The 13282-nt window shown below is 38.5% G+C and overlaps 1 protein-coding gene across 8 annotated transcripts in view; it reads left to right on the forward strand.

Annotated features, from left to right (window-relative positions):
* Positions 1-13282, forward strand: part of LOC126278680 (ankyrin repeat and IBR domain-containing protein 1-like) — a 579195-nt gene that overhangs the window by 481888 nt on the left and 84025 nt on the right. For all 8 annotated transcript variants that reach the window (XM_049978928.1, XM_049978932.1, XM_049978933.1 and 5 more), the window contains one exon: positions 12752-13016. In XM_049978928.1, coding sequence (XP_049834885.1) covers positions 12752-13016 — 265 coding nt within the window. The remainder of the gene's footprint in view (positions 1-12751; positions 13017-13282) is intronic.

Genomic DNA, 13282 nt, shown 5'->3' on the forward strand with positions numbered 1-13282 from the left:
TTGTACCCCACTCAGACCCCACATAAGAGCCATTCTCAACACTGCGAATAATGACCTTTTGCTGTCTGTTGTTAAAGTAAGAGCTGAACCAATTGTGAGCTGCTCCCTGTATTCTGTAATGGGCCATCTTCTGGAGCAGTATCTTGTGATCAACACAATCAGACGCCTTAGTTAAATAAAAAAGATGCCTAGCATTCAAATCTTTTGTTTAATCCATTCAGTGTCTCACAGAGAAAAGATAATATAGCATTTTCAGTTGTTAAAGACTTTTAAAGGTGAACTCTACATTTGATAGCAAATTATTTGATGTAAAACGATCAATTGTCCTTGCATACACAGCATTTTCAATAACTTTTGCAAACACTGATGGCATAGAAATAGGCCTAAATTGTCTAAACATTATCCATTCTTAAAGGAAAAATTACAAATGTGGCTAAGCACAGGGCTAACGTGTGCAGTACAGTACTTTAATATTTTGCTAGGCACTCCATCATATCCAATAGTTATTGACTCAGTCTCCCCCTTGTCAGTATCACAGAGGAGTATTTCAGACATCAGTCTTGGAAAGGCAGTTTCCAAGAGTGTTATATGATTCCCTGCAGAAACTAAACTTTTACTTAATTCACCAACAATGCTCAAAAATTCCTGTTAAGTACTGTACATGTATCTGTCTTACTGGTAACAGAAATATTTTTACTACAAACTGTCTCTGTATCGTTGACCTTGTGGTGTTGATGAGACACTTACTTCACAACTGACCATCTGGTTTTAATTTTGTCCTGTGAATTAGCTATTCTATTTGCATACCACATACTTTTTGCCTTATTACCAACACTTTTAGGCACCTTAAAATACTGTTTGTAATATTGATTTATTTTATTTTATTTTATTTTATTTATCCATGTGTTGACAATAAATATCGTATGGATGTTGTCAAGGGTACATGTAAGCCATTTCAAAGAAATGGGACACAAACAATATATATGTAAAAAAGTACAAAACAAAATAATACAATGAAGTTAATAATAATACAATGAAAATAATAAAGCCCATATACATCCCTGCTTGTTATTTTAAATGCATAGTCTGTTTTCATAAGGCTTTAGTTTTGTCCTCCGTAAACGGCAAGTCCTTATATACACAACACTGCTTAAGTATATATTTACATCACACAACAGCTGCCCTTTAAGTATGTAAATGTAACGAATGATTAGGTAATGAATGATTAGGTACAGATAGAGTATTTTACATTTTGCCTTTATAAATATCATCAGAAAAAATTTATTGACCTACATAGTCAATTATGCAATACACACATTGTTCTACTAGAAATTTTTTAAATTCTGTTTTAAATTTGTTATCATCTTCTAACTGCCTGATGTTGACTGGCAGTGTGTTGTACAGTTTTGCACCTATATGGCTCACATGCCTTTATCTATTCGTTCTTTTTGTTCGCTGAGTATTGAGTGCTGCGCTATTATGGGTATTGTAGTTATGAAAGTCGGCATTTGTCTGAAAATCTTCAATGTGGATCCTGACATACAATACACATTTGTATATATATAATGATGGTATAGTAAGTATTCTAAGCTTTTTGAGTATGAGTTTGCAGTGTGTCTGTGGATGACTGTGAGTTATTATTCGGATGGCCCTCTTCTGCAACAAAAAAATTGGTTTTAGGCGCCCTGTTGTGGAACCCCAAAATATTATTCCGTATGTGGCAGGAGATTGAAAATAGCCGAAATATGCCATTCTGGCACCCTCTGAGGTACAAACATTTGCAATGATTCTAAGTGCAAAACAGGCTGAATTAAGTTTCTGGGCAAGTTTTATTACGTGGTCATTAAAATTTAAGTTTTCATCCACATGAATCCCCAGCAATTTTGTAGATGTCGCTCTGTCTGAGGCTTTGTCACCCCACACTGGATCGAGATTTACATTCTTACATCTTTTCCCAAACTGCATATAATTTGTTTTATTTACATTCAATGTCAACCTGTTTGCATTGAGCCAAGAGTGGATGTAATTTAGTACTTTATCAGCAGTTGTTGGTAGCAATTGCTTTGGTGCACTTATTATCACACTAGTATCATCTGCAAATATTATTGCTTTGGCTGCATCATCTGAGGTGTGAGAATCATTTATATAGACAAAAAACAATATGGGCCCTAGGATGCTGCCTTGTGGTACTTCTATTTCTACATTTTTTGCCTCTGATACTGAATTTATTTTGTGGTTGGAGTAAGTTGATGTCAATCCTACAACCTGTGTTCTGTTTTTTAGGTATGACTCAAACCATTTTTTCCTATCCCATGTATACCCAACGCTTCCAATTTTTCTAAAAGAATGTCCTGGTTCACCTGTGTTCTGTTTTTTAGGTATGACTCAAACCATTTTTTTCCTATCCCATGTATACCCAACGCTTCCAATTTTTCTAAAAGAATGTCCTGGTTCACAGGGTCAAAAGCTTGGGAGAGGTCTAAATTTACTCCTATTACACTATAATCTTTTTCTAGATTTTTGATTATTTGTTCACTACTGTAAACTGATTATGACTACTTCTAACATTTTTATATAATTCCCACTTTGTTCTACACTAGTCAGCCACCCAGGCTGCCTTTTATTGCTAGTACTCTGTTCTAATGGGAAGCAACTCTCAAAGAGCGTGAGAAATGTGTTACGGAAAGCACTATATTTGTCATCTATGTTATTGGCACTATGGGCATCCTGCCACTCTTGTTCCTTGAAGAGGTTTAAAAAACTCTCTATTTCCACTGGCTTAGCTTTCCTACATAGTTTGTAATTATATGTGACATTTGTTTGAGTACAAAAGCCTTTTAGAGTTAGAATGGCCATCTAGTAATGAAGAATGAATAAAAATATTGTCTGTGGCTGTGCTACTGTTTTCCTGCACCATAGTTGTAAAAAATACACTCTGCATTAGATCATATGAGTTTAGGAGATCTATCAACATCCTTTTTCTTGCACAATCAAATACAAAATTAATGCTGAAGTCACCATGTATAACAGATTTTTGTTACTTAGCATAAAGTGAACCAAGAACACTCTCTAGCTTGAGCAGAAAGGCTCTGAAGTCAGAGTTAGGGGACCTATAAACAACAACAATTAGAGGTTTCGTGTCATTAAAATCAACTGTTCCTGCACAACATTCAAATATCTGTTCAGTGCAGTGCCGCGATATGTCTATAGACTCAAACAGAATAGTTTTTTACATACATGGTCACTCCGTCACTCCGCAAGGAACTCCTTGAAAAAGAGTCAGCTAATCTGTATCCTGGTTCAAAGTCTTCAGTTGTAACATAAATTATTCAAATAACAATATTATTGCACCATATATGTACACTGCTGTTCAGAACTCAGGGACAACGTGGATAATGTAAAATAACATATTAACAACATGGTGAAAATGAATGAAAGTGTTAGAACATGTTGCCAAAGATCTCTCAGTCACACACAGAAAGCTTGAAATCACATGAAATGAGGTTTGCATGACTATAGTTCCAAATGGGGCTGTCCCCACAATGTGAAGCAATTGAAGGAATGGGAAAAGCCAGTGTGTGTTAACCAGTAAGCAGTTAAAATGCACTGTGATGGTGTTCTTCATTACAATATGGCCCAGAGACAATATTTGGATGACTCCACTTGGGGAAGAATTATTGGAAAATGGGAAGAAGGACCCAGTGTGAGAAGTGCAGCCCACAATTTTGGTATTGCTCAAAGCATTGTTTCACTTGCATGGGTAGCATTTCTAATCACAGGGCTACATTATGCTACAGGGAAGAAGGGATACATGTCAGTCAGGGGGTGCAATTGCAACCATGTTTAACAAGGCAGCAAGGCACACAATTGCACACCCACAGATGCACAGCAACTGCATGCAGACTGTCTCTTTGCTGGTGACTAGTACATTGTGTTCTGTTGACAGCCACATGTAAGTAGCACTATTTGTGATGATGTCAAGAGCATAAGGACGACACCGATGAGGTGTGCTGTTTCATGCTCTTCTTGGATGAGAGCAGATTCAGTCTGGATGGACCCTCACATGACAAGAGGTTTGAACATGTAATGCCCCCTAGACATTGTCAAACATGATTGTTTCGGTCGACCAGGTGATGCGGGGACGCATAATGTTGCATTGGCGTACTGACTTACAGATATCTGAACACGACACACTCACTAGTTGATGTTATTGTGACACTGTGCTCCCTTCCTATGTGTCTTTTCATGGATGCATACAGCCCTGACTACACTTTTATTGATGACAATGCACATCCACATTGAACTACAGAGGTGGAGAGGTTCTTTTTGAATGAGAGTATATTTGGCAAAGAGTCTATTTGGCACACTGCATGAAATTAATACAGTCAAAAGAATTTCCTTACTTAGAGTTATTTACACTTTCTGATTATAATTTTCATATAATTTTAGAGTAAGAAAAAAACAATTTGATCATCATCAGCCATTTATCATCCAATGCTGGATACAGACATCTTGTGGACTTCACCATACATTACAAACTGCAACTTTTTGCATCCAAGTTTGTCCTTATTGTTTTTTTATGTTTTCAGTCCATCTTTCACTTTGTCTTCTTTTATAACAAGGACTCTAATAAAGAATTGCCTCGGTTCATCTTCATCAATCTGTGTTGCTACCTGGTCACCCTTTCTTCATTTCTGTTTCATAACAGCCATTATCATGTCATCAACTGCTGTCTTTTTCCTGATTCATGTATTTTATTGGGTGTTTGTTATTCATTGGCACTACTGTATTGCACCAATATTTGATTAATTCTCAGTGATAGCCCAAGAACATGCATGACTATTGATCCACCTCCGACCTCTCTATCAAGACAGAAATGAATAATTTAGAAATGAAAGAAGTTACCACCCATGTTTAGTAGATTTCATTCATTATGAGTGAACTTATCAGTTTTTTATGACTACATGTATCAGTTGAAACCCAATTATTCTACTTTCGATTTTGTGAATCCATTTAGTGGTATCTCTTTAATATTGTATAAAAGACAACAAAGTCAGTTTTTATTCTCTTGTTCTTATTGTGGGTACATTGTAATTTTAGTAGTGTAGATGTATGCCACCTGCAGTGTAATTGTCTCATATTTTGAGCATGGTAGGTTAGCAATTCAGTACTCACATTTGGTTATAATCCCATACACAGTGCTGTAGTGTTTTTTAAGTTGGTGCTCTCACACTAATTTGCACTCTGACTTTTGTGAAAGTGATTAGCAGCATTATTTAGCAATATCAATTTAACTGCCATCTAAATGAGACTTGAACTAGTTTTTAATTTTCTTCATTTTATTCTGAGTAGGTCATAATTTTAGTAGTCTACATTCAAGCCTCTTAGAGTGCAACAGTGGTGCATTTTGACCACTCACTGTTGCAGTCTGCTGCTAGTTTCTCAGTTAGCCTTTACTTACTTTAATTAGTTAATTCTTTCAAGTAATCATGTAGTTTGACTTAGTAGGAAATGGATAGCAACTGCATTTGCTGCATTTGAATCCAAGGGTAACTGGATATTGTGTGGAAACAGCTATTAGCTACTTTCACTGCCATAAGCAGACTTGAAGCTGCTCTCCTAGGCAGCAGTGATGGTGCACCTGTGGCAAAAGCTGTAGCAGCCCTGATGCACATTCCAATGTGCATAATCTCGCTTGTTTGTCCCATCTGAGAGTGAGTGATAGATGTTGGTAGGTCAGCGTACCTTTTGACAGAAGGTGAATATGGGTACTGGCCACTTTCAAATGTTGCTGAGACTTCACTCAGTGTTGTGCCTGTACAAGATTTTCCTACCATGTCCAGACAAGCTCTGGAATCTCATCCTTGATGTGGAAGAGCCTCATCCAGTACCTATTCTCTCTCTCTCTCTCTCTCTCTCTCTTTCTCTCTCTCTCTCTCTCTCTCTCTCTCTCTCTCTCTCTCTGTGTGTGTGTGTGTGTGTGTGTGTGTGTGTGTGTGTGTGTGTGTGTGTGAAGTATGATTTACGGCATCATACTCAGAATGAACAGTGGTCCTGTGATTTGAAGCTAAATGGAAGGCTTGAACCAGAAGCTCAGATGTTTCTGCTGTGGACTTCATGGTCTCTGCTATTATGTGAAGAATTGTAGGCCATCTTAAGTAACTCAGGCAACCACTGTATAAAGGAAGCAGCTACTCAGACAGCAGAGTATGTGTGGAATGCAAATTTGTTACCTTTTTTTTAAACATAGGACACTTCTCAGTAGGATCAGGGTGAATTTGAGAAAACAGTAGATCAGCCATGTTAACTACTGTGGAGGACATTAGTTCTTGCTGATGAGGAAGAGAAAATGTTACTGCTGCATTACTTCTCTGCAAGGACATCAGTTAATATATGTATTTTTTGAGCAGTCAGTTAGAGAACTGACTTTTTTGGGATAAAGTCTTATATCTCTTATTAATTGTTAACCAAAAAAGTTTCGAATTAATCAAAGTTAAGGTGGGAATCAGTGGCTACAGGTGTTAGAAGGAATGTTAATAAAGGTGCAAGTAGCTTCACCAACCAGGCTTGGAGTATGCTACCATAATGTGGGATACTGCAACAGAAAAAAACAGCTAATACAGCTTTTCAGCTAATACAGCCTATCCCAAATAGTGCATTGTGAATTGCATGCCTCTTACTAAGGGGCTTTCCCGCAGTACAACTGAAAGAGGTGATACGTGTTGTCCCTCACAGTGAGAATTTCCAGGAAATGCATGATCATTTTTAAAGGTTGGGAAGCACCAGATACAGACAGCAAGAAACTTAATTAGTCTTTGGCTGGCCAGCTGAGTTATGTTTCCCCACTTATTCTTGCTTTCTTTGTAAAGCGACAATTTTCTTGTTGTAAGGAAAAGAAATAGTTATTGATCATTGTTCTGGTTAGTTTCTGGATATGTAGACTACACTATGAAAAATGGCGACACTGAAACCACAAAAGGAAACATCAAATTCAAGCATGGCACAGAGTGAGATGGCTACTTTGTGTTATGAGACTGGACAAGACTTCACTTGTGCGAGAAGAGCTAGAGAGACAGCATAGTGACATGCAAAGGCAAAACACATTACATAATGATGGGAAGTTGCATCAACATGCAGTAAATATGGCATACAAAGGAACTGTGGATCTAATAAGGGTACCAATCTGACGATGAAAACATAAATGCCAAATTTTCTATGGGAGAAACCAGAACTATGTTTTGCTATGTTAGAGTTATTAGAGTGCATCACTAATAACTATACAAAGTTTGCAGTGGTGGTTAGTAGCCTGGACACTTGAGCAGTAGAGACTGTGTCAGACATAATTTTGATGCCTTCTACACATGATCAATATTGACACTTGCGGGACATGGTGGTCCATCACATGGGCATGTATTTAGACCAACAGATGCAGTGGGTCCTACAGTTTGAATTTGTTGATGACAGGACATCTGCTGCATTCTGGCAGCATCTCCAGAGTTTTGTGGAAGGGGGAGCAATGTCAGATGAGAGACTTTGGCATGTGTGGCTTATGCATCTGCCACTGTCATGAATGTTAATGGAAATGGGAGTAGTCACTTGTGTGATAGACAACTTTAGTTCTGTACTGTCAGTCGCTGACAAGGTGCACGTGATAGTGGGGCAAGAAAGTTATATCTACCTTGTAATCATCAAGTAGCAACACTATGATGCACTAGCAGGTAATAACACTATGATGCACTAGTAGGTAACAACACTACAGGAAAACAGTGCCTACCATGAACACTCACCATGTGGCAAGCCTTCAAAAAGATAAGAAATAGTTTTCAAAGAACTGTATTGTTGTCTCACCCAGTTAGTTCATAATAAGTTATTGGCAATTGTTGCAGATAACCAGCCAAATGGCTACTGGTACTGCACTCCATCAAAATGTGAAGGGTGATTGCAAGTCTGTAGGGCTTTTCTCCTGAACTCTGTCAGAAGCACAGACTAAGTGAAGTGCACATGACGAAATTACTGGCCATTCATGAAGCCATATGACACTTCAGTCCTTATGTTGACACTTGGCCGTGTATGATCTACCCCAGTCATAAGCCAATCATGTTTGATTCCTAAGAATTGAAAGAAGGTTTTCCTCCTTGGCACTTCCACCACCTGGAATTTACTGGACAATTTGTTACCGATATAAGGCACATTAAAAGGGGCAGAGAACACGGAAGCTGATTTTTTTTTCTCAAGAATTGGTTCAATTTCTAGCTGCACCCATCCCTAACATCATGGGGTTTGGAAAGGGTTCATACATAAACAAACTGCAACTTGTTTCCATACGACATTGCAGACAGATACTGCGTGCATGCCTTCACATCATATTTGTGACCTCTCTGAGTATTAAAATGCAGTGAGCATATGGTCGAAATAGCATACAAGACTAGTCCCTTCAGGTTTCATGGGAGCAGGTAAAACACCATATGTGCTCACCACAGACATTCCTATGCAACAGTGAGAGAATGTGAGTTCTACACTGGCAACTTTGCCTCACCAGACATGGAGACCATACAACCAGCAACAGCACCACCTCCAACATGACAAACAAATCCACAAGAGAAATCCAAGGGTCCTATGGCTTATACAAGGGCAGGTCAATGAGTACAGCACAAATCTCCACACTTTCTGGGAGCCATACTCTACTGTTTGGGGTGGGACGAAGTGGTGGGGGGAGGGATCCCTGTGTGGTGAGCTCCAACAAGTGAAGAGATTTAGATATTCTTTGACCAACTGGCTGAGTTGTGTTTCCGTGGTTATTCTTTGCTTTAATGTTTTTGACAGTTCTTTGTTTAATGATTGTCAAGTGACCATTTTCATGTAATCATGAAAATAAATAAAATAAATAACAATGTAATGAAAAGGATAGCTGCTACTCACCATACAGCAGAGACGCTGAGCTGCAGAAAGGCACAACAAAACGACTGTCCAAAAGTTAGCTTTTGGCCAGCAAGGCTTAGCATACATACACACACACACACACACACACACACACACACACATACACACACACACACACACACACACACACACACACACACACACATTATCACAGATATGCATGTATGAGTTGCATTTTGTGTGTGTGTGTGTGTGTGTGTGTGTGTGTGTGTGTGTGTGTGTGTGTTGCTGTCTATTTTGACTTCCCCATGGGCAACACTTAGACAAGCATTGTCATATCCAGGCACATGGGCTCAAAATCCATCAATACAAAATGGCCAAATCTGCTAATAAGCTAATCAGAATATAATGAGTAGTAGAACTAAAGGAATCTTGGAAGGAGTGACAGCGTTGGTCGTATTTTGTTGTTTTATTAACATTGGTAGGCACTGCTGTCAACAAGCTTAGAGCGATCACATGTTTATGTGATCACTCTAAGTTTGTTGACAGCAGTGCCTACCAATGTAAATTGTATATTGCGGCACTGAGGATGGTCACTAAGTGACAGAAAATCGATTTTGAGGTTAATAAAACAACAAAATACGACCAATGCTGTCTCTCCTTCCAAGTATATCCATTATCTGGTCGTGGTCCACAGGACACTCCATGGAGTCGCGAATCAACTAAAGGAATCACAATAATACAACAGATGTAGTGCCCAAACTATGGACTAATCAAAATGGAATGAGAAACTGGAAGGTTTCAGGTTTCAAGGCAAGCATTACATATGAAAGACTCCACTGTAAAATGTTGAGTTCAAGCCTGAATGATATCTTTCAGTTTGTCCAATAGTGAAACAGAATACTAATCAGTGATGGGTTTGCAGTTGTGGAAGTACCCTATAGGCACAGTTTTATTGAATCTTAGCAAATAGTACTATTACTTTTAATCAATGGAAAATCCAGGCAGGAATAATGATAATATTATGGAAAGGATAGATTGCTACTTACCATATAAATCAGATGTTGACTCACAGACAGGCACAACAAAAAGACTGCCAAACATGTCAGCTTTTGGCTAAAAGGCCTTCTTCTAAAGTATACAACACACATTCACACAAGCACAACTCACACACAAATGACAACTCAGTAGCCAGAGCAGTGTCACCTGTGTGTAAGTTGTGCTTGCGTGAATGAGTGTGTGTGATGTCTACTTTAAAAGAAAACCTTTCCCCCATAAGCTCACATGTTTAGCAGTCTTTTTGTTGAGTCTGTCTACATCTCATGTGAGTAGCAATCTATCCTTTTCTTAATATTGTCATTTAACCATTACTTTTCCTACAGATGGAATCATTTTTTATTTCTTTAATACATTTTCACACTTGTCACTTGCTACGTTTATTTCTGTTTCATCACCAGCATGCAACGATGAGTACACGTATCACCTACTGACATGAACCATTGGAAAGCCTCACTGGAATTGTGTTAAACAGAGAAGAGTCTTAGCAAAATTCATTTGAATTTCATCTTCATTAATGCTTGATTGTGCGGTACTCTTTGAGGAGCAAGCTGTCACACACAAAACTTTGCGTAGAAAGTGGTGGACACAACTTATTGGAGTTGTTGTAATGCCACCAAGTTTACTTATCTTTAAGTCAATGAACAATGAGTATGGTATTGTGAATCGTGCCACACACACACACACACACACACACACACACATACACACACACACACACACACACACACACACACACACACACACATTATCACAGATATGCATGTATGAGTTGCATTTGTGTGTGTGTGTGTGTGTGTGTGTGTGTGTGTGTGTGTGTGTGTGTGTGTTTGCTGTCTATTTTGACTTCCCCATGGGCAACACTTAGACAAGCATTGTCATATCCAGGCACATGGGCTCAAAATCCATCAATACAAAATGGCCAAATCTGCTAATAAGCTAATCAGAATATAATGAGTAGTAGAACTAAAGGAATCTTGGAAGGAGTGACAGCGTTGGTCGTATTTTGTTGTTTTATTAACATTGGTAGGCACTGCTGTCAACAAGCTTAGAGCGATCACATGTTTATGTGATCACTCTAAGTTTGTTGACAGCAGTGCCTACCAATGTAAATTGTATATTGCGGCACTGAGGATGGTCACTAAGTGACAGAAAATCGATTTTGAGGTTAATAAAACAACAAAATACGACCAATGCTGTCTCTCCTTCCAAGTATATCCATTATCTGGTCGTGGTCCACAGGACACTCCATGGAGTCGCGAATCAACTAAAGGAATCACAATAATACAACAGATGTAGTGCCCAAACTATGGACTAATCAAAATGGAATGAGAAACTGGAAGGTTTCAGGTTTCAAGGCAAGCATTACATATGAAAGACTCCACTGTAAAATGTTGAGTTCAAGCCTGAATGATATCTTTCAGTTTGTCCAATAGTGAAACAGAATACTAATCAGTGATGGGTTTGCAGTTGTGGAAGTACCCTATAGGCACAGTTTTATTGAATCTTAGCAAATAGTACTATTACTTTTAATCAATGGAAAATCCAGGCAGGAATAATGATAATATTATGGAAAGGATAGATTGCTACTTACCATATAAATCAGATGTTGACTCACAGACAGGCACAACAAAAAGACTGCCAAACATGTCAGCTTTTGGCTAAAAGGCCTTCTTCTAAAGTATACAACACACATTCACACAAGCACAACTCACACACAAATGACAACTCAGTAGCCAGAGCAGTGTCACCTGTGTGTAAGTTGTGCTTGCGTGAATGAGTGTGTGTGATGTCTACTTTAAAAGAAAACCTTTCCCCCATAAGCTCACATGTTTAGCAGTCTTTTTGTTGAGTCTGTCTACATCTCATGTGAGTAGCAATCTATCCTTTTCTTAATATTGTCATTTAACCATTACTTTTCCTACAGATGGAATCATTTTTTATTTCTTTAATACATTTTCACACTTGTCACTTGCTACGTTTATTTCTGTTTCATCACCAGCATGCAACGATGAGTACACGTATCACCTACTGACATGAACCATTGGAAAGCCTCACTGGAATTGTGTTAAACAGAGAAGAGTCTTAGCAAAATTCATTTGAATTTCATCTTCATTAATGCTTGATTGTGCGGTACTCTTTGAGGAGCAAGCTGTCACACACAAAACTTTGCGTAGAAAGTGGTGGACACAACTTATTGGAGTTGTTGTAATGCCACCAAGTTTACTTATCTTTAAGTCAATGAACAATGAGTATGGTATTGTGAATCGTGCCACAGCTCAATAGTCTGAAAGATTTTTTATTGCTCTAAACACTCATAAACATAAAGAAATAATCCTTTAATGATGAATCTAACATCTTGTATATTAATTGAGGTTAAACGTCTTAAAATGAAGTGCTTTCTGCAGCTTATAATTTAATATTATCAATACCATAAACAAGTGTTTAAGTGTGTGGCCCTAAAACATCAGTGTTCCATGTGAAGTGTTATACTTTCCAAAAATCATAGTATTTGACCAAAACTCAAGTATCTCTATCGCATGCAAAGAACTTTTTGGTGTGTGTATATATCTATATGTGTTGTGTGTGTGTGTGTGTGTGTGTGTGTGTTTGTGTGTGTGTGTGTGTGTGTGTGTGTGTGTGTGTGTGTGAGAGAGAGAGAGAGAGAGAGAGAGAGAGAGAGAGAGAGAGAGAGAGAGAGAGAGAGAGAGAGATGGTGGGGGGCAGGGGGGATGCATGTAAGGATAGAAGTATTTATGTTTTCTAATTTCTTGCTGAACCAGTATGTTTTATTAAGAACTTTGTCAAATTTCAGGATTCTCCAACAGTGACATTGCTGGGCAAATGTGAACGAATAGGCTGCCCCCATCCTCGTGCTCGTAACCCTCGCACAGGAGAGCTGCATGCGTACTGCAGCTGGCGCTGTTCTCACTTGGCTACTGCTACTGTGGTGAATGGCCCAGCTGATTACAATGTTGACCTGGTCATTGCCCTGGAAATGTCACGGTTACAGATGATTGAAGATGAGTTCAAGAAGAGACAGCGTGAAGAAGCTGATACTGGAGAACCATCAAGATCAGGTATACTGCAGTCCTGTTTCCTAACCAAATCAGTTCAAGCTCCATTCAGTTTGTAGCTATTATTATCTGAGTAATTTTGAAAGTTTAGAGAAGGTAATGCAAACTTCTCCTTTTCAGAATACTTACCTTCACCTGTTCTCATAGTGCCCTTCTTCAAACTTTATGCACACTTTATGCATCGACTCACACCACTTAGGGCAAGTTGCAGGATATGTGTTCTTTGGGGACTGGTAGTTATTGGAATAGGGGTTGCAGGTAGGCATTTT

Source organism: Schistocerca gregaria, chromosome 6 (assembly GCF_023897955.1).
Source record: "Schistocerca gregaria isolate iqSchGreg1 chromosome 6, iqSchGreg1.2, whole genome shotgun sequence".
Classification (NCBI taxonomy): Eukaryota; Metazoa; Arthropoda; class Insecta; order Orthoptera; family Acrididae; genus Schistocerca; species Schistocerca gregaria.